This window comes from Crassostrea angulata, chromosome 9 (assembly GCF_025612915.1).
Source record: "Crassostrea angulata isolate pt1a10 chromosome 9, ASM2561291v2, whole genome shotgun sequence".
Taxonomy (NCBI): Eukaryota; Metazoa; Mollusca; class Bivalvia; order Ostreida; family Ostreidae; genus Magallana; species Magallana angulata.
Window position 1 is genome coordinate 32,788,495 of NC_069119.1, and position 23,089 is coordinate 32,811,583.

Genomic DNA, 23,089 nt, shown 5'->3' on the forward strand with positions numbered 1-23,089 from the left:
AGCCCTTCGGGCTTTATTAAATTTGACCTCATAATACTAAAAGAATGATTCCTTATTCCTTAAATCATTTTGATCACATGATTCCCACGTTCATCATCAAAACTTTAAAATCCCTCAAATCAGTTCTTGAATCCTTTTAAGGTCAATGCCAGTTCTGAGGCCGAGTATTGACCTGTTGACTTGTTGACAGTTGATGACGACGGAACCCTGAACAGAAATAAAGCGTTCTTCTTGGTCGTTCTTGTCTATCTTTGCTTGCTAAGTGTTTAATACAGCCGATTTCAAAAATTCACAGTTTCTTTGATTTTCCTTGCGTTTTTTTCTTCGTAGGATTGGTATATTTTTGCACACGTTCAATTTTACTGGATGGATATCTAGATGTAGTTGAATTGTTGCATGGCACAAAAGCTCTGTTTGTGTTTTCATTTCAATCCAAGATGTCTTAAGCATTACAATTGTATTACCCATTATATGCCTTATCTTATCCCATGTCTTCTTTCTAGACACATTTTGTTCCAAGACTTCTCAACCTTTTGGTGTGTTTGATCTGCTTCCTCTACGTACAAGTGAATCCTTATGCATATATTTCTTAGCAATATTATATTAAGCATAAACTTTCTAAGCCCGTGATCAGCTAAAATCCAAAACTAGTTTAATTTAATTGTTGTTTTTAATCGAGTCTAATGTTCTACTAGTATCCCATTTCTTTTGAGACCACACTCTTAAGTTGACACGACTGTCTTTATAACCTTTGCGCGCATGTCCATGGATTTTTTTTTCGTAAATGGCGATCAGAGGCTTCTCTTTCTGATCATTGTTCATACACCCAGAAGGTTTTCTTCTGAATTTATGAAACTTGGTTATGGCATTACTGTTTGAAAGAAATATATTCGGCCATGTAGCCACTGTATTTATCAGCTCTAAAGATCAATTCATGGGTTTTCTTCACAAAAGTTATATTCTATCCAGAGCTAAGATTACTTGTTCTTCCAATTTCTTATAATGATGATTGTTTCGAACTTCTTTGGACAACAGTAAATAAAAGACTTTGGACAATAGTAAATAAAAGAAAACAATCCAGGGTCACTGATCTAGAGAATTGATTAATAAGGCGTTTCTACCCTGACACTCCAGGTTACATGGGTGTAAATTAAAATAAGCATCCTCAAATTTGTTGACATAAATGAAAACAACATATATAGCATAATAATAATTTATTATCAGCAAATAATTTACATCATGTTCAATATCACGACTATTGGCAAGCAGAAATAAAGAAACCAGGAAACCAAAATAATAGCAGTTCATGGCCAGAACGTAAACAATTGTAAATCAATATATGGCCCATGGACAGAACTTCTAGTCAGTAAGCAATGTATGTTATAATTCTTTGTTTCAAAAAAACGGACAACATATTTTTTTTCATTAAATTTATTGATGTTATAGCCAAACAAAAGCGACCATCAAATAATTAAGTACAGCAATAATTGTTCTAATTGAAATGGAAGAAATGACATACATGTACATTAAACCTATTCACAGTTCCACTCAAACACATTCATACGCATGCGCACACCACATGTACAAATCTCCGCGGAGTGTGCAACTGTAATAAAACATACAAAGCTTCCACAAGCCATTTAATGATAATTTAAGCCCAAATTCTGAGCATTATCAATGCACCAAAGCAGTTTTTTTTCAAAATTATTTTATTTTTATCATCTGGAACCATCCTCCATCCTGAGAAATGTCAATTATTGCACAAACATCTAATAAGTGGTTTGACATATCAAAGTACGTTTGTTTTGCAATGAAAACTCCTTTTACATCTATATATCTTCTATAACAAAAGATATTGAGGAGACCTCAATATATGGAATACCTACATACAATACATGTTTAAAACATTGTATATGATTCATACAAAGTCAATTTGAAAGAAATTTCAGCTACAAATGGTTTTAGATTACATTCAACATACACGTATACTTAAAATGTTACATTTTATAATAGTTATCTGATATATCTTACATATAATGAACACAATATTTCTCTTAGTCCAATATACTCCAAAACGGTTGACATGTATTTGTTTATTAAATAACTATCCCAATAACTTTGCTTTTTGTTAATTGGTTTATACAATTATACAAAAGTTCCCATTTACTTCACTGTATGAATTTATGAATATGACTTTTCCTAACAATATTACACAAATGCTACAGCACGACTACAATTCTCTATAAAAAAAAAAGCCACATACCAAAAAAACTCCATTTACAGAAAAAGAGACGAAACTTATTTTCTAGTACATACACTTTACAACACATTAAAATGAAAGACTTAACATTTGCAAATCTACATGGAAGGAATTCTAGAAATCCTTGTCTGTCCAACACCTTTGCCCTCATCATTAATGCATCACTTAAGACTTTTTCAATTTTTTTTTTTTCATGACAGATTCATATGTTTCACAATAAATTTTCAAGAAAGAAAGGACTGAATTTTATCTCTATCGCTTTCCCTGGGCACCTGTGTTGTAAACTGACTTTAATTCATTTAACATTCATATCTTCGTCAATTTATCACACTCTGTACCTACACATGTTGAAGACAGCGAAAAATCTTAAACTGAAAATTCACCAGTACACCCACTACAACTGTTGCGTGGTTTAATTTCCAACTCAGCACATCCCCAGTAACCAACACAAGTAACTCAACATTACTAACAATTAAGGAAACTTACCTCATTCCATTTTTAAAATTATACACTCAACTACCAGTCAAAGCGATGTTCTGTCATTTTTTCACAGCAAATTTGCATCAATTGACTTTGTACACCTCAAACCACAAGCAATAAATAACTAATCAAGCTGACATATAGGGAGAAAGGGACCTGAATCTAAAAGCACAAGACACAGAGACAACTTTTACTAGAGACAATCCATCTTACAGTAAGTCATTCACTTATAATACAATCTCACTAACACAGAAAAAAAATGCACCAAAGTTTATTAATAAAAGAGATGAATTCAACTGAAAAAGCTTGTTGTAATTCCTTAACTGTAATAGAAGACAGGAATGATGATTAGCTATTTAATATGACTGCCAAGAGTTCAAGAACAAACGACTTGGTTAAAGCCTGGAATAGAGACCTATAAATTTCAACACAGTTTGACATGGGGTATTTCTTAACAAAGGGGGTCCCTATGTAAACATCTACACCTCAACTCCCCCAAAACAGCAACCTTCTCTTCATTTTAAAACAACTTCCCATTGTGGGACAAACCTGGCTTACAACAAATGGACAATAAATTCCCCTTGCACTATTCTTCCTTTCCTTATATAGACAGAACTGCCCTTTCTTCGTTAATAAATAGTCTTCTTTGCCAATATCTCCACATAATGTTGTTCATAGCTTCATTGACTTGTCAATTTATGAAAGTGAAGTAAATTATTGTATCTACATGAAAAGCAGCAGGTTTCACCTTCTCTACATCAGGAAAGGAACATTGGAGGAAATATTGGCCTCAGGGACCACCCAAACTCCATGGCAACCAACCACCCGAAAATTCTTCCCCAAATTCTGTCCAGTGCATTTAGGTGTTGTACTCCATGAGGACGGACATTTCACACTCAATGCCCGATACAGAAAAGTGACACACAGGTCCTCAACAGTGACCTGCCTTTCTGTTATTGAACACACCTAAATGACCAACACTTCAATCCTGATTAGGATTATAACCTGTAGGTTATACACTCCTTTTTAAAGTTCTGTTAAGAAACTTGCATATCAAACAGGGTTTTTCAGGGTTCATCATCAGATGGGTCATACCATTCTATGCAAAAATGTCAGATACCAAAAATAAGGACTCAAAAAAAAGGCTTAAAGCAGAATCTATAATCAAGGAGATATCAGTCCCTATTCAAGAAACCCTTAACCATAATTGCTTCCCATGTCATTACATGTCTAACTCGCACACACATTCCAATTGAACGCATTGACACATCATTTAGCACTGTGTACATTAAGCAAAGTAAATAATGAAGGGCTTCCCCAACAGAATGGAATTCTCCAGTGAAATCTATAAGCACTGACTTCAATATATTCCTTCTTCTTACTGACCTTCGTGGATTGAGAGGAAAAACCCCACTTCCTTTCCAGAAATATGGGTGGTTATCCCAATAAATTAAAATACAGTCATTGCACGACATGATGGTGTGAACACTTAGGACACAAAATCCAATGAACTTTGACCTCCGGACCTGAGGTCACAATGATGTATCAAAGGAATTTTCCAAGTAAATGTAAATCTTGTGAATGTTTGTTCAAAACAAAAGAAAATCCTCTTCTCAATGCTAGCTAGTTCAACACTACTGACAACTGAAAAAGATAAAGGTAAAAAGTGAGCATCTTAAACTTAAAAAAAGGGAGACAACTGATGTAAAAATAACATAACAGTACCTGAACAGTTCAAACATACTATAGTAAATCAATCATATATCATCAGAAATTTTTTAATTTCAATGCTCATGATTCTAATATGAAACACAATTTTCCATCAAACTCCAACCCCAAACAGGCATAAAATATGTAAAAAACACCTCTTTTTAATTCATATACCGTTTCATAATTTGTATTTTATGAAACACCCCCCCCCCCCCCACCTCCTCCAAAAAAAACAAAAAACCCTGAAATAACTTTCAACTTTAATTCAAATCATGCATTTTCTCTAAGTGTACCCTTGTACAGGTATTGTGAGCTCTATCATACTCCATGACCTACATGTACATGTATCATCATTTATGTACACAATGTAGGATAAGCTCTGTTAAGTCTAATGGCCTACCTTTATTAAGCCTGTGACTCGGTCTCCATCTTTGGTTTGATGGGGGCGGGGCCATTAACTCCCCCTCCTCCCCCACGAATTCCTGTGGTTCCCGGGGATGCGGCAGGAGCATGTCCAGCCCTGATGGGTTTTGCTGAAAATACAATCAAGAATTATCATAACTGTTCTTTTTTTAAATGATTTGTTTTACATAATGATATAAGATACAAAAGAAATTTTACTACAGCCAAGACATTTTCATGCAAGTGAGAGAGAGAAAAAAAAAGGAAAGTGAGGAATACAGACAGATATAGAAAGTGATGGAAAAATTGCAGAAAGAGAGTTTGGGTTAGTATGTTGTTAGTTCAAAACAAACAATCAAGAGAAAAACAAAGCAGAGAGAGAAACATGAGAAATGTATGCTGAATGTAATATTTCAGAAGGAATACTATAACAAAGAGTGAGAGGGGTGGCCCCACTTACCAATCTGTGCATGAGCGGCATGGCCCCTCCTGGCGAGATTCTTCTGTCGGACAGCCTCTTTGATCCTGTCTACCTCATGTTGGTATCTGTCAGAGGAAAAGAACCATTAAATGAGATTATTGAGCATTCACTCCTTATCTATTCCATACTTACATACAAGACATCCTGTTTTTCAACCTACAAGCCAAAGCTGATGGCCTTTTTTCATGTTTCCTACTACCCAAATTTCCCTACCTCTTTGTCTGTCTCTCATGGCTCAATCCTTTTACCCACAATACTCTTTTATTTTCCCTATTACCCACAATTCCTTACCTCTTTCTGTCTCTCATGGCGCCCTCCTTGGCCTCCTTTAGCGCTGTCTCCAGGGATTTTGTTCTCTCCATTGTGGCTCGCAGTCTTTTCTCCAGCTTAGGCAGTTCACACCGCAGGTCGGCGTTATCCCTCACAAGCTAAAATGTTCAGAAAATTTTTTGTTCATCACTCACCATAATTTTTTAATTGTCTTCCAAGCAAGTAATGACTTATTGTTTTTCTTTTATCAGTTGCAATTGTAAATAAAAATGGGATCTTCTACACCCAAACAATTCAAAAGAGGTAAGTCAGATAATACTTTGTTTCTGAAGCCAAAGAAAATAGTGCAAAGATACTGACCAGCACTCATGTTCATTTTGAGCTCTTGACTTGAGCAGCTATAATTATTTACCTGTTTATGGACTTTGGTCAGCTGTTCCAGGTTGTTCTCTAGGAATGATATCTTCTGTTTCTGTGCCATGCTTCCTCCTGTGTCATCATCATCCTCATCCTCTTTCTTATTGGCTGACTGTTGTAAACAAATTAAAACAAATCAGTTTATTGGCTGACTTGTAAAGATACAAAACAAATCATCTGATTGATTGAATGATTTTTACATTTTAACTGACATGACAATTGATCATGATGATTAATAGCAAAATAATTATATCTTATTAAATTTTTTAGGTTAGCTCACTTTTTTGACACGGTTCTGTAAGTCTTGTACAAACAGCTTCCTCAAGTTGTGAAGGGTCTGCAGCTCTTTGGCCTAGAAATGAAAAAAATTGTATGTCATGCAACATAGAACACAGTCATCTTTTGCATAAATATTACCACAAAAAATATTAACATTTTCTACATCCTAACTGTGTTGGTTCTATTTTATTGAAGACTTTTGGACTTCTATTCAGCCTTCTCTATATATACAGTCTCTGCATTGTATACCAGATACTTACCACAGTCTCCTCCAGCCCCTTCAGATCCTGTTTAGCCTGCTCACGGCGATCTATCTGCAGGGACAGCTCCTGTAATTTCTGTGACTTCTCTGTCTCCTCGGTCTTTAATTTGTCGTAATCAGCCTGTAGTTTCTCCAGGGCCAGACTCAATTTTTGGTTTGTACTGTAAAGAATAAATATACACACATTAGGTTTGGGTTTTCTTTGACAACATGCATAATAGAGGCAAAAAAAGAAATAAAGCTTATTCATAGTTTGTCATTCAGTCTTTCATTGTGCGGTACCCTTCAGTCAGTTTACCCTTCAAGTTCAACTTGATATAAATCTTGACTCATTTTTCAAGTCAATGATTCGAGCTGACAATAAAGTCTTGAGTTACTCTTTGAACTGACCTACAAGTCACAACTTACTCTTTGAGCTGGTCAATGAGGCTCTGCTTCTCAGCCACTTCCTCTCTGAGGTCAGAGAGATGCTTGGCATGTTGCTGGCGATGCTGCTCCATCTGTTTCTCGAGCGACTCCTTCATGGCCGAGATATTCTGGACACGGTCCGATGCCTCCTTCTCTCGCTCTGACACAGAACTTAGATGCATCTTCTCTGTAAAAACATCAAAATAAAATAAAATTCTAGGGGCAGTATCATTATATCAATCTTTTAATATTTTCACAATCTCTTATCATTTTAAAAATCTAACTCATTTGGAAAGTTTTTTTGTTTATATTTGGATTGAATAAGTGTCTCTTTTCCCCCTCAATGGTATAAAATATTGTTATGCACTTTCCATCTTGAGCATCTTTACCTCAACATTGAGTCCAATGTCATAGTATTTGTCTAAAGTCTATAGCCCCCTACCCTGTCTATCTTTGTAAAAGTCTGTATGCTGTAGTACATATCTTCATCATTATGCAATTCCGCTATAATAGTATTTGGTAATCTTTGTACAGCTAGTGTCTTAACACCCTGGATTGTCTGTATTAATTTGTAATAGTCAGTATGTTGCAGTACATGCCTTTCATCTTAACATCTCTACCTCGTCATTGAGAGAGTCCAATGTCATAGTATTTGTTTAGTGTCTATTAGGGATGGGACGATCCACCGATGCACCGGTGCATCGCGGTATTTATTTTGACGATATTTGGATCGATACGTTTACCATTAATACAACGATACCTTACCGAACTTTTTTTATTTTTCAAAAATATCCGAGCTTCATATATCCGCTATTTTTAGTCCGCGCGCCTAATATGAAAGTACAAAGATGGCGGAAAACCTCGTAAAGTTGTCAAAACTGTTAGGAAGCTAAATATGGAGTGTAGAAAACTTTTGGAGTACTTGTTTATGAAAAACTAGTGTACACGAGACTAAAGTAATTTGTAAATTGTGCAACGCTCATTATGAATATAACAAAATAACTTTGGACATGCGGTAATACATCGACAGATTGAATAAATTTTAAACTTTTATTCATGTTTTCATTTAATTGCAATGTATCGTGATATGTATCGTATCGCATCTCATGTATCGTGATATGTACCGAATCGGCTCAGTACAGTATCGTCCCAGCCCTAGTGTCTATAGCCCCTAACTTTGTCTATGCTTGAGTATGTAGCAGTACGTACCTTCCATCTTGAGCATCTCCACCTGGTCATTAAGGGAGTCCACTGTCTCTTGAAGCTGCTTCTTCTTGCTGTCTATGTCCTTGATCGTCTCATTCAGAGTAGACATCTTAGCCTCATACTGGTTAATTAAGATAATTATCAGATATATATGTATACAGCTTAGCCTCATACTGATAAATCAGATATCAATATCAGATATCAAGATATCAATTTCAGATATAATAAAATATCATGGCATATCAATATCAGAAGATATCAGTATAAGATATCATTGGATATCACAACCAGACAGACATCAATATCCAATATCAACAGATATCAATGGATATTAACATCAGAGATAAATATCAGACAACAACAGAGGAGGTTACTTAGCAAGAGTCAAGAGTCGATTTATGGGATTGAAAAAATAAATACGGGCGAGACGACAAGTTGGCAAATTTTTGACATCTATAATCATAAACTGTTGAATCATTTGGTCTCATAGAAAAGGCAAGGGGTAACTTTTCTATAGCTTTGTAAAAATTGTAAATTCAAGCTTAAAAGGACAATTTATGGATTTCATTAAATGCAGAAAAAAAACCCATGAACTACTAAAAATATAATTTCATTTGAGTATTCCAACAATCCCACATTGGTCATATTTTACACAGATAGAAGCTTATCCCATAAAAGACCAACCTGCTGTATGGTGAGCTTGCAGTCACTGAGCTCTTTCTCAGCACTCCCGAGTTTGTCCTTGACCTCAACCTCGGTGACCTCCAGCTGCTGGGCTCGAGATACCAGTGTTTTGATGTCACTCTTGATCTTGGTGATGTAGATCCTGGCCACTGTGTAATCTTCCTCCAACTTGTCAGGGGTTCCCCCGCTGAACTATAAATAGAATATGGGAAACCCTCATGAATGTCCTATACTGTCATTGATATGAATGTGCCGTCCTTGATGTCATTGATAAATTAAGAGGTAGATAATAATAATAATCAAATATTTTGTTTAGGGGTAGTGATTACATTTTCAATGATCAAGAAAAATCATGCAAAATTATACTCCTATCTAAAAATCTTAAGTTTATCTAAATCAAATAATTTTTGTTATAAAGTATTTTGGTCATTCCTTGTGGCTAGAATGTACATGTAACCTCAAGTTTTCATGTTTTTAATCCAATGCTGTTAAACTTGCACAGTGTATTAAAGACAAATATGAACCACTCTTGCCATGGCCATCATTCTCTGACCTAAGTATTACCTTACCTTGAACTCGTTCGCGTTGCCCCCGACGACACTGCCGATCTCGGACATGTCTTTCATCAGACTCGCCATGATCTCGGTCATCTTCTTCCTCTGGTGAAGCGAAGAGTCCTTCAGCTTCTCAAACTCAGCTTTAATGTTGTCCAACTCGCTCTGTAGAAAATGGCTCAAAAATGAGTCAAAGACCAATGAACTCATGAATTCATTTATCTATGTAATATATGTACAATATTAGAGAAGATTCAGTTCCCCAAACTCAATTTGATGTTGTCAAACTTACCCTTTTAAAATCAAAACTTGGTGATTTTTGGAAAAACTCAAATGAAAACAAATATTATATTGATTGATTGAGTGATTAATATTTCGGTGCACACGTACCAGCTCGGTGTTATATATATTATTATGATTTTTGATGCACACATACCAGCTTGGCGTTATATATATCAATGATTTCAGACGTACCAGCTTGGTGTTGAGCTCGTCGACGATCGTCTCGTTCTCCTTGTTCTTATTCTCCACTTCCTGCGACTTCTGGTCGTAGTTCATGGCCAGCTCCTCCAATGCCTGCAACACTTCCTTAACCTGAACACAACAACACAAGTCACTACACATGTAAATGTTAAACACAATACAAGTCAAAATAATGTAAAACAAGTCATAATTCAACAATACATTTGTGAAACAAATCAAATCTAATAGTTGGAATCATTAGATTACGTGGTGGCTCAATTTTCGTGGAATTCGTGGGTACCACTCATCCACAAATTAACATCCTCCACGAATAAAAAAAAATAGGGTAATAAAGTCATATTTCCTTTGTAGGTTTAACAGAATACACAAAATCACGTCTCCACGAACCCGTAAAATTTAAGCAATCAACGAAAATTAGCCCCCACGAAATTAAATGATTCAACAGTATGTATATGGAATTTTTGCACTGGAGAAATATTTGGAAATTAGTTCTGAAGTAGAAGTTTAGCAAAATTCATCACATACAACACTCATCTCACTGCTAATCGATTCATTATTGGCCTGTATTTCTACATGTATATGTGTACCTGTATACATTAACAATAGTGTTGATTACTAAACACACTACTACACTAACCTCGTCCTTTGCTGAGTCATTATCAGCCTGTATGCGAGTCATGTCCTGTTGCAGCGTCTCATAGTCTCGTTTTCCCATCGAGATGAGATCCTCCTGTTCCAGCATCTGTTCCCTCAATCTCTCTATCATCTGAGATAACTCATTAATCTCCTCATCCTGTGAAAATTCAAACATCAAGTGTTATTGAAATTTTTCATTGATATTTTAAATAATGGTCCTTCCCTTTCATCTTAAAAGTTCTGGGGGAAAAACAGTAAAAGAGTTTTTTCTTCTGCAGGTAAAAGTTTTGCCCTTTTATTTCCTTATCATCCAGCTGCTGGTATATATCAACTTTTTCTTTAAAGTATCTTATCATCCAGCTTAGTACATGCACCTTATCCTTTGTAGATATTTCATTAATTACTTTATCATCCAGCTATTTTTGTTAAATTAACTACTTTAAGTAAGTACTTTAACATGCTGGTATATTTTTCTATACTGATGGAGCATTGACATACCTTTTCATTATTATAATAACATATTCACTAAGAACCTTATCATAGAGCAATTTTTATTTATGAATTATCTTATCATCCAGCAATTTTTATAGATCTATGAAGTACCTTATCATCCAGCTGTTGGTAGAGCTTCAGCTTCTCCTCCTCAAACAGAGCCTTGGTACCCTCGTCCACGATGGAGCTGACGCTGGCTGTCATAGGTGGCGCTGGTGGTTTCTCCTCCTCCTGTAGGGACGCAGTGCTTGCCTTCATGTCCACTTGCTCATCCAGAGACACAGATTGACCTACAAACAAAATCAAATGTGTCATGTGGAGTCCTCTAGGTACAATGTGTATGTAGATCAAATTCAATGAATTAAGGTGTATAAAACATTTAGGAAAAAGGAAAATGAAGCAACACCTATCAGTGCAGCACTTTTGGATATCAGATTAAACTTTGCATTTATTAGCAGTTTGTTGAAATAGGGGTTAGCTAGTTATGCTAACTTTTATGGGCTGTAAGAGAGAGATTACTTGTGTACCACATACCAGTGCGCCATTTCTGGAGCTCTGCCTGACACTTCTCCAGCAGTCCCTTGTAGCGGGCCGCCTTCTCCTTCTCTTTCTCGTACCGCTTCTTCCACTCCTCAGCTGTCAGCTCTTCATTGACAGACACAACGTTCTTAATGGTCTTGGCACTAAACAAACAGACACAGAAAATCTAAAACCTGTAAACTGACAATAACTACATGTATCATAACTCATTAGTTATGTAAATATCATTTGATTCTCCTCTTGGTGCATTAGTAAAAAAAGATACATATCTTATGTTCTCAATTCCAAAGCTGTTATCATGTGCCTTGTTGAATGTTTCCATTCTACTTCATCGGTGCCAGCAGGGGTTTCAATAATTTTGAAGTGCAGAGGTGAATTACTCATTTGTAGAGTTTGTTTTAGAAATGATTTTTCAACAGGTAAGGAATTTGAACCTGCTAAATATCGACTCCTGCCTAATTGAAAACCTTGGTAGTATGGTTCTTTTATTTTTCCTCGACAAATGTTGCCTTTGATTTGATTTATTTAATTCCAAGTGACTGATGAAACCAGTACAGCATTTTAACTTCTGAGCCCATCAAATAAAAGAAACATTGAGTTTTCTGCACTCATTGCTGACCAAAAAGAAGAGGACTTGGTCTGGGACACTTACGTATATAAATATTGGATTACATTAATCTTTAAATATTGGATTACATTAATCTTTAAATATTGGATTACATTAATCAGCACTCACCGCTGAAATCTCTGACTCATAGTATAAATATTGGATTACATTAACCTGCACTCACTGCTGAAGTCTCAGACACACATATAAATATAGATACTGGATTGCATTAATCTGCACTCATCGCTGAAGTCTCAGACACACTTATAAATATAGATACTGGATTGCATTAATCTGCACTCATCATTGAAGTCTCAGACACACATATAAATATAGATACTGGATTGCATTAATCTGCACTCATCGCTGAAGTCTCAGACACACATATATAATATAGATACTGGATTGCATTAATCTGCACTCATCGCTGAAGTCTCAGACACACATATTAATATAGATACTGAACTGCATTAATCTGCACTCATCGCTGAAGTCTCAGACACACATATATAATATAGATACTGGATTGCATTAATCTGCACTCACCGCTGACCAAACAGAAGTGTGGACTTTGTCTCAGACTCATTGAAAGAGGCGGGGGAACAGCAGATGACCACAGTGGTTCGGGCATTCCCTCCCAGACTTTCCTGGAGAATACGGGTCAACTTGCTGTCTCTGTATGGTACGTGGCTCTTCTGTTAAACACAACATAATCACAGCATTATATCAAATAAACAGAAGCTGTGAAACAAAATTCTAAGTTGAAAGGCAAATTCTAAGAAAAAGTATAGAGAGAGTCATAATTTCCTGCAAATATCGGTAAAATGTTAAAAAAAGAATTAAAATGAAAAAAAATCCAGGACTAAAGGGTAAAAATCATAATACCCCTGCATCTCACTTCAGATATGTAGGCTATGATAACTTTTTATTTCTGTATAAATTTCATACTTTGGACAGATAATAGATGACTGATGTTCTTTAAGATTACTTACATTACCATCAGCCAGAGCGGCGATGACGTTTCCGAGAGCGGAGAGTGATTTGTTGATGTTCTTGGCTTCGTCCAGCACAGCCCCCTCTGCTCCGGTCTTACTGACCTGTAGAATTAAACAATTCCAAAAATCATCACCAACTTCAAATCTTTTGAACATCTTCCATTAAATTAAATCTACTATGTTTAATACTATAGTATGGTTTTGTAGAGATATTTTCCCCTTAATTTTGAATATTAAAAATCGTGAATTAAAGTTTCTGTACATTAATATTTTAAATTAAGCATTTAAAATTCTTTATTGTAACTTTGTATTACTAGATCACTTTTGTGCCTTATGCAACTAATCACTCCAAAACTTCACACAGATTAAAAATTCAGTCTCAGAAAGACTGCAAGAGCATAAGTGTCTCATATTGTTGAGTGTCACATTCTAAACAGCTCCACGACCCTGACAGAATAACTTACCTTTTCACTACCAGCCAAGTCGACCAGGTAGAGCTTGCCGTTCAGTTTCTTCTGATTCTCTAGATTCTCTTGCTTCACATTGATCAGAAACACGCTGTGTGATCTCGAGCTGTGCTCATTCATGTCTAAAAATAAGTCAAATATAAGTCTTACTCAACTGTTTATGCCCATACACTGTGGCATCTCTAGTCGTGTTTATTCCTGTCTAGAAATATAACTCATATATAAGTCATGTTCAAGTGGTTTGTAACAAGACACTGTAGGATCTACAGATGTGTTTCACTTATCAATGACCAAAAACATAAACTAAATATAAGTCATGCTCAAGTAATTCATAATTTTTCACATCTTATTCCAGTCAACAAAAACTTTAAAACTGAATTATTATCCTTAAGTTTGTTTGGTTTTTTTCAGTCCACAATAAATAATCAAAACAAAGTTGAAACAGTCAACAAACTAGTCCAATTCACTGCTATAAATGGACTTAAGGCATACTTGAATTTGATTAAATTCTTGTTTACAACACCAGTTAGTTTGAATTCAGGCTGCTGTAATTAAATTAAAGCTTTGAACTGGTCTGACTTACTGGTGACAGCGACGTGACGGTTAGCCTTCCCCTCATCAATGGCCTCCATCACTTCTTCAGGACTTGAAACAAATCTCTCTGTGGCCCCCTACAACACAAATCAAAAAACTGAAAATACTGACAGTATATATTGTTTACATTTCAGTAGCATCATGACCTCTGCCCTCTTAATCATCTTCTGGATCCTACACTCCTTTTCAAAACATCTCTATGTTTTTTAATGTACATTTATACAGTCTAATAAATTTTTAATGCTTATTTGACTTTTGACAATTTTATGGAACTTTCAAAAATGTTCTCTGGTTAATGATTATGTTTCATACAGCACTGTTCAGAAATTGACGCAAGATTGTACTATACCAACAAAAGCCTCGAGTTTTGCTTTTCTCTTTCAAAGGTGACTTAGAACATGGAGTCTTATATTATGCAGGTAAATTTCTAAATGAAAGCAGGTGACCTTGAGGATTTTTCTTTACCTTTAAACACAGGTACATGTAAAGCCAAAAAAATGTAAGTTTCTGGTTTCTGCAGAAGTCAGAAGAACCCTAAATTACATCATCACATTAGCAGATCCTGAATAAAAAGTCTTAATTTTCCCCAAAATATGATTTTTTCCTCCCCTAATTTAATAATGTTTCACTTTTACATGTTTTATCAACCCCATTTTTTTCTTGTTTGAAAATGAAAGCATTACTTTATACGGAGTTGTTTTCGCTCCATGATTTTTTCACCCTTCTACACTTGCAAACATTTTCATCCCACCTTGAATTCATCCAGACACAGTTGTGTGTTCAATACTCTTTCTAATACTAACACAGAAAATTTAAATATTGTTTTGTTTTCGCCAAGTCTTAAGTTCCCTGTTTGACACTGAAGAAAAATGTGGATAAATAGATCTGGGGGCAAATATTTCCCTGAATACAGTATATATTTATTTTGGCCTCAGTGCCCTTCAGCTAGAACACTTACCTTAACATAGGGAACTCTGTTCTTGTCTTCATGTACTGATAAGTTCACTTTAGAGACTAAACAAACAAGGAAAATATATCATCATACCAATTAATTGATAAAGTAGGACTTTAAATTTTGACAGATCAGACATAATAGGAAAAGAGACTTATAGACTTTTTAAGATAAATAGCATTTTTTCCTGAATTTTGTTGTAGAGTTATAATCCATAAAAATTAATTGTTCAATAAAGTAAGATATTTAACCACATTTTTTATTTTGTCAACCACTTAATTTATCCTCAAAACTATGCCTTTTTCTACATTCTCGAAAATTGATGCATATGAATATCAATGAAAATAAAAGTATTTTACTTACTGTCTAACAAATCTCGTATTTTGTCCATGTAAATTTCAAAGTAGGAAACCTAAAAATCAGAAATTAATCATGATCATTGACAATGTTTTTTTTTCGTAAAGCTGCAATTCTATTGTAGTCTTATGTCATTGAATAATCTCCCTTTATAGGGGGATCTTGTATCTGAAGCAGTCTACTGGCAACACAAATTTTAGTATTTTTTTTACTGTAAAGCTGCAATTCTCTTGAAGTCTTAATTAAATGTATTCTTCCTTATCCAAGGGATCTTGTACCTGAAGCAGTCTGCTACAAACAACACAAATACTTACTTTGATGTGGAACTCCAGGTTTTCTTCCATTCCGTAGATATAAGTGAAAATGTCCTGTACAATCCGTGGAATGATTCCCTGCATCTTGTCATTGCCAAGGACACCCTGTGTAAAAAAGGTATCACATTTATAAGTAAACAAAGATTACTTTTAGGGAAAAAACTCTGAAACTAAACTATGGAATGTTAATGCTTATATTTGTCATGCTTTAGACAAAACCATATAGAACTTACCTCCATGGTGTGTGTTTTACCAGAAGAGGTCTGTCCGTAGGCAAAAATGGTTCCATTGTAGCCACCTAGTACATCTAAAAAAGGTTGAATAAGATTGTGAAATATGTTGAGATAAAAATAATCTCTTTTTACAAAAAAAAAAAGGTAAAATAAGTTCGTGCAGAGACATAAATAACATATAGACATAAATAACATATAGACGTAAATAACATATAGATATAAATAACATATAGACATAAATAACAAATAGACATAAATAACATAGACATAAATAACATATAGACATAAATAACATAGACATAAATGACATATAGACATAAATAACAAATAGACATAAGGCCTAACAAAAAAATAGGTTTGTCTCCGCTTTCCCGACCGACCCTAACTTAAACCCGCCGACCCAAAATTTTTTTTCGAGTTTTTTCGTAAAATTCCGTTTTTTGTTAAAATTTCATTTTTATCCGATTTAAAACTTTATTGTGTCCTCTAAATTTAAGTCGTAAAAATGCTTATAGAACTTATTTATATGTCATCAGTGTTGTGTAGATGTTTGTTATTTACAAATGGCAGCACATGTTGTGCTAGTTAAGCTTGAGAAATGTTCCCACCAACCAGGGAAAAAGTTCATCAGATCATTTAAACAATGACAACAAATACTTGGTTTTTGTTTTTATCTTACCCAGTTTAATAGATAAATGGTTTAATATGCACAGTTGAACAAATGGAGAGGGAAAAAAAAAAAGATTAAAAAAAAAAAAAAAAAGCCGACCTACCGACCCTAATTTTTTTCAGCCTGAAAGCGGAAACAAACCTATTTTTTTGTTAGGCCTAAATAACATGTTATTTATGTATGTCTCTGGTTCCTGTTATTTGTCAGTTCATCACACGGTTTCTACAAGAGAAGAAACTGCACTTAAACTAATGACAGCTAATTTGATTAATTCATCAATATTTCATTACCTGCTACGATGGGTTTTGCCGCTGTCTCGTAAACTTGCTCTTGGGTCACATTTGGTTTCAGAACTTGATCAAACACAAACATTTTACCCTTTAAAATGAATAAAGAAAAATTAACAACATTAGTTTCATCCTAAAGCTGCATTGTCTGGCCTTAGTAAGACAATACAGACACACACAAATAACTGCATGCTGCATTGCAAGCACTATTGATGCATCAATAAAATGCAATTCAGTTCTGCATGTACATAATAGTTGTTGCCAAGAGACATTTCTGAATTATTTCAAAATAATTTTTTGACGATCGTCAAATTATAGCCTCTGAATCAGCTACATGACATGCACAAGATGTCTTCTTTGATTTGATCAATTTCTAAACATGATTGCGAAGCAGCATATTCAGTAAATGCATGTATATGGGGGTCAAACGTATATATTTGTATATCAAGAATCTATATATATTTTCAAGTAAGCATGTTTAACATCTTGAAAATGAGAGGAAGACAGACAACCTCCTCTCCTCTATCGGGTACTTACACCACAGTGAATGGTGTCATCCGTGGGGAATTTCACCACAAACCTGCTCCCGGCTTTCTCCTCCGAGGAGTTCAGAGGCCGTATCCGGCACACGACTTTGATGCCGCATTCGTCCGCCGGCGTGGTCATCTTTCCCCTGGACAATACCGAGTCTTTGATCCTGGATACTAATTATGCCGAATTATTCATCAACTCGATACACCTTCACCAGTCATTATAATAACAAACGCATCAAAGACCTTGGCAAATTTCACCAAATAATTGAAGTCTGCTACAATATTTTGTGAAATACCTATCCTGGAATGTTCAGCGATATTGTCGTAACGATAGGGCGTAGTCTCACTCGCGCTTATTGCTATGGATCGCGTCCAAAATCTTCATATAACGTCTGCTACACCTTCCATAATCAATGTCAGAAATGGTGCATGGTGGAAGATGACGTGATTTATCGATCACAGATTATCCTCGCGACTTTAGCCTTAGAAATAGAGAGAGCTCAAGAGAGACACCGAAAGATATTTTGACATAATGAAATATCCGGTTCAAGACAAGTCGTACAGAGGATTGTCGTAAAAATAAACATCTCCTTTGACCAACGTAAACAGTCATAAAGGCCCAATAATCCATAACCTTGACATATCATTGAATAATTGTAATCTTTTGTGTCTTTTGTCTTTAACAATAAAATATTTATCTGAAGGGACATTACTATTTTAGATCAAAGAAGATTGTGGGGGGGGGGGGGGGGGGGCGCACAAATGCCCATTTGGTTTAGTCGTAACACTGAGAGGTCAACATAAATAACATACAATTTCATCTTTCATTTTTTTTCCAATTAAATCTCTATTTGATAAATCTATATTACAAGTTTGGAAAAGCACAATATTTGATTATATCTTAGCAAACGGTAAGAAAAAATATTGCCGTAAGTTATGGTGGTATCGGACCCACAACCACAAAAGCCTAGATCTATAAGGTTACCCAACAGGTATTATAATAGCGGATTTAGAATACGATTTCGCCTCTAATACACCACTTTTGCCAACATAAGGCATTTTCAATATTATACATTATTTAGTTAATTAAAATATACCCAACGGAATTCTTCACGCAAATTACACAATTACTTTATTAAATGAGTCGTAATTGTTTTACACGACATAATTAAAATATTCAGGTTTTGTAAGTGATATAAACTGTAGGAAAATAGTTAGTGGGCAATAAAAAGCCGGATATTTGACTATTTGGAGCACTTTAAAGTTTCAAGTAGTTCAATAGTTTAAAGTTTAAACCAAAGAAATCTGACGAAAATTATGTCCTACAGGTATTGTAATATACAAGTGTACAGTAAACTAAAAATAACTGAATAGTAATTCATTCAGAAAAACAGGATTTATAAACTCAATTAAACCCAAATCCTTCATAATGTGATGAGATTGTATATCGATTAAAGTTACTCATACAATCTTGATAATTATGCTGTGTTTGAATTTATTCCCATATGTAAGCTGCATGCAATAAATGATATTTAATAATACATGTATGTTTGCGGTTTCCGAGAAAATAAATTGTGAAAAAGAATAGAATTGATATGTAAATTTTTTGACGTCTATCTATTTTATATTTTCGTTATCGTAGCAATTTTAAAATATTGATATGATTTTGCAATCACTTGAGCATATCATATATATTTAATATACTGTTTGTTTGGTTGTTTGTGTTTTGTGTTGCATTACATCTAAGACTGAAAATGCAAATAAAAAAATTCATTTAGGTTTTTATTTATTTTTTTGTGAGCACCTGTCATGTTAAAAACAAACAATGGACTTTTTTATTAACAATTATTTCAGTTTTTGTACTTATAAATTTGGTTTATTAAATTATTCCGTTAAAATCTAAATTTTGATAAAGAACGTAGTAAATTGGCATAACAAATTTTGCAAAGGAAACCACAAAATTTCCTTCAAATATTATTGGTTGACTAGTTTTTTGCAGAAAACAGCTATTTTATATCTTTAGAAAAAAGATTTTTTTAAAATGATAACGGTTCATTTATTTTATTTATTTATAATTTTCATTTCAGCTCTTTAAATTGATTAACAAAATACAAGTGTTCATGCTTGATAAGATTAATGAACATAAGATATACCGATAAAAAGTAAACTTTTTAGAAAATACAAAGTTGAAATACATAGTTGAAAATCTTGAGAATTGTCAACTTCTAAAAAAGATGTAATTAATTAAATGTGCCTTCTTAATTCTATAGGATAATTTTTCACGTTTTAAATGTTTGCAACTGACAATAAATACAAAGCTCATGTAAGCCATAATTTATCATGTAATGCTTAACCTTTCATCTTTTGAACTTTTTTATGATAATTTTTTTCCTCTTTCAATCCACCCATGCTATACTCCCTTACAATAACATAGACGCCTCTACATTTCCTTCAATTTGGTCCAAACAAACAATTGTACATCTGTAAGAGGGTGGAATTTGAATAATTATTTTATTTTGATATTTATTGAACATTTATATAAAAAGAAAAGTGTCTGTGGTTTTGGGGGATTGAACCGGGTGCCTTTGGTCTGTGGGCTTGTGACTTATACCACTAGGCTAAGTCAGATTTATATTTATAGCATATCTTTATTATCGAAAGTACATTTAGGTTTTTGGTTAATTATTTTGTGATGTCATAGAAAGAATAGCATTCTGGGTAATTCTTGCCTAGCTCATTTTCATTGTCCAAGAGAAAGGCAAAGAGAGAAGTCAAGAAATTTAACCTTCACAGTGTGTCCTTGCTTAGGTATGTGCATTTGTTAATTTCTTTGCTTATTGCAATGATAGTGTGTGTTTAAACAAGTTTTATTATCTATTTAATATTGAGATATATAATTTTGTAAAGTTTTTGAATGAGAATAGACAAACCTGTATTTACATGTATTAGACAAAGGAAAGGGTAATACTATAGATAAATGAATAATAAAGAGTATTGGGAGTACATGTATAATTATGATATTTACATTATATATAACAAGTGTGATAAATAGATTTTATTTAAATTTTTAGGATCTGTCAACATTTATGTATATCAGGAAATAAAGAACCTCAACACAATATTCAGAGTGTTACATTTGGCGTCGCCGGTAGGATTCCATTCGGTTTCCCTGAGAACAACTTCCAGAAGGAAGACAGCTAAGATACAAGTTGACAGCGCACATTGTGAATAGTGAGTAAGTGATATCAACTCAGAGTGATTAGTGTTCACAACATTGAAGTTCAACAGACAGAGTTGTACCATCTCTGGACAAGTTTCACAAGCCACAATGGAGGAAGAGATAAAGAAGTTACAGGATCAGATCAAGAATCTAGAGGCTAAAGGATCCCAAGTACCAGTTGTTTATCTGAAATCAGACCGCAAATTTCCCAAGTTCGGAGGCCGACCTGTCAAAGACGGAGATCCGGATGTCTACGAATGGATTTCCGATATGAGAGAACACATTCAGTCCACTAAATCGAAAGATGAATTCGTAGATTTCATCATGGACCATCTGACTGGATCAGCGAAATCAGAAGTCAAACTTCGACCTTTACAGGAGAGACAAACTGGAAAACAAATACTGGAAATTCTTGAGACCGTGTTTGAAATCAAAGAAACAACTACCCAACTTCTTCAAAAATTTTATCAGCGAGACCAAAGACAGGATGAAACGCTCGAAAAATACTCTCTTGTGTTAACCGAGATGGCTCAGAAAATCAACAGAAAAGAAAAGAAAGATCAAGTGAATGACATCAAGTTGACCGAGCGATTCATTGATGGCATAGGAGATCAAAGTACTAGACAAGAGCTAAGGAAAGTTGTGTTAGACTCTGGCAACATTCCATTCTTTGAATTCAGAATGAAGATGCTACGCTGGATAGAGGACAATCCTAATGTGGATGCGAGCATTAAGAAAACAATGTGTTCTCCTACTCAAAGTACTGAACTAGATGAACTGAAAACTTTGGTCAAGAAACAACAAGAAATGTTAGAATGGCAGCAAGAACAGATTGACAGATTAACAAAGAAATCTGATGAGAGACTCGATAGACAATCATATTATCAACAAGAGAGAGGAAGATCAAGACAACGATTCGGCCCTAGATTTAACAGAGGACGTAATGGAAGACAGGGAAGTAACAGAGGAAGGCAGTGCTACAACTGTGGTGGATTGGGACATATGTCTATGAACTGTCCATCTGAAAACACACCCCCTACAGGATCACGTCGTACATCCGGTAACCCAAACTGGAAACCTTCTCAGTGAGGAGTCGAGCTGTGAAGGAAGAGGACCAAGACTCAGCTGAAACCTTATACCAGAAAATCAACAGCGCCGCAGCCAAGTGTCCAGAAACTTATATAGAAATTAACGGAGTGAAAGTGAAATGTTTATTAGACACTGGGGCTCAAGTTTCAACTATTTCAGAACATTTTTACAAGAAATACTTACCTGCTTCAAAACTCAGTAATACTTCAAAGATCCTTAAACTTTCCGCAGCAAATAAATTACAGATCCCATATCTTGGATACACTGAAGTTTGTTTGCGAATTCAAGATACTATGTATACAAATGTTGGAATGATTGTAGAGAGTGTGACTAACTGCAATGACCCAATTCAAGTTGTACTAGGATGTAATGTTCTTAGAAGCGTCCGAAAACATGCGTTAGAAACAACTTCACCTGTAATACATGATCCAGTGTGGGATAATGTGATGTCAGTTCTAGACTTGGAGAAAGAAGTGAAACAAATTGGATTTGTGAAACTAGCAGGTCGTCAACCAGTTAACATTCCTGCAAACTCGATGAAAGTAGTATTTGGTACAACAAGACGGAATAAGTCCACTGCACCGTATACCGCCATAGTTCAAGCTATATCTTGTGAAAACGGATCTTTGCCGAAGAATATATTGATGGTGGATACTTTCGTTGAAATGAAAGACGGGATAGTACCTGTGAAACTGATGAATATTGGAGAAGATGTGTGGTTAAGTTCAAAAAGCAGGATAGGTGTGGTTCATAGTGCAGAATTACTCCAATCATCAGAGGATGAATATAAAGTTGAAATTGTTCCTGATACAGAATTTGTGATACGACGGATTATAACACAAGATGAACAAAATAAGAGAACTACGTGTCAAGACAAAATTTCAGCATTTTCTGTGAAATTAGATGTAAATGATGTTGAATTTTCTGAAAAACAACACCAAAAATGGGAGAATCTGTTACAGAAGCATCAGGATGTGTTTGTGTTCCGTGATGAAGATATTGGTTATTCAACAACAGTAACACATTCTATTAACCTTACTGATGATACACCAATCAAGATACCTCATCGACGCATTCCCCCAAATCAAATAGAAGAAGTGAGGCAACATATTCAGCAACTATTAAATCAAGGAATAATCAGGAAAAGTCATAGTCCATACGCAGCTCCAATAGTTATTGTGAAGAAGAAAGATGGGAGTTTACGACT

General features: G+C 34.8%; 2 protein-coding genes across 2 annotated transcripts; one reads left to right on the forward strand and one right to left on the reverse strand.

Moving 5' to 3' along the window:
- Positions 1–1,199: 1,199 nt before the first annotated feature.
- Positions 1,200–18,042, reverse strand: LOC128162980 (kinesin heavy chain-like). Its single transcript, XM_052826430.1, has 25 exons — positions 17,578–18,042; positions 17,044–17,131; positions 16,084–16,157; positions 15,851–15,955; positions 15,543–15,591; positions 15,186–15,241; positions 14,217–14,304; positions 13,631–13,755; positions 13,164–13,268; positions 12,718–12,866; positions 11,559–11,707; positions 11,136–11,314; positions 10,534–10,689; positions 9,888–10,007; positions 9,429–9,578; positions 8,860–9,051; positions 8,179–8,296; positions 6,970–7,156; positions 6,560–6,722; positions 6,301–6,372; positions 6,016–6,132; positions 5,625–5,761; positions 5,313–5,398; positions 4,851–4,983; positions 1,200–4,384 (listed from the first exon to the last, which is right to left on the reverse strand). The coding sequence occupies exons 1-24, from the start codon at positions 17,704–17,706 to the stop codon at positions 4,856–4,858; spliced, it is 2,922 nt and encodes a 973-aa protein (XP_052682390.1). The 5' UTR covers positions 17,707–18,042; the 3' UTR covers positions 1,200–4,384; positions 4,851–4,855.
- A 2,028-nt stretch (positions 18,043–20,070) lies between these two features.
- Positions 20,071–22,587, forward strand: LOC128164266 (uncharacterized). The gene is made up of 2 exons (XM_052828039.1): positions 20,071–20,381; positions 20,645–22,587. Exon 2 carries the CDS (start codon positions 20,902–20,904, stop codon positions 21,880–21,882), a length of 981 nt encoding a protein of 326 aa, XP_052683999.1. The 5' UTR covers positions 20,071–20,381; positions 20,645–20,901; the 3' UTR covers positions 21,883–22,587.
- Positions 22,588–23,089: the final 502 nt, after the last annotated feature.

Coding starts and splice junctions, on each gene's coding strand:
- LOC128162980 (XM_052826430.1), bottom strand. CDS start 17,706: ATGACCACGCCGGCGGACGAATGCGGCATCAAAGTCGTGTGCCGGATA. Junction 15,592..15,850: donor ACCTGGAGTTCCACATCAAA/GTAAGTATTTGT, acceptor TCTGATTTTTAG/GTTTCCTACTTTGAAATTTA. Junction 9,579..9,887: donor ACGAGCTCAACACCAAGCTG/GTACGTCTGAAA, acceptor CATTTTCTACAG/AGCGAGTTGGACAACATTAA.
- LOC128164266 (XM_052828039.1), top strand. CDS start 20,902: ATGGAGGAAGAGATAAAGAAGTTACAGGATCAGATCAAGAATCTAGAG.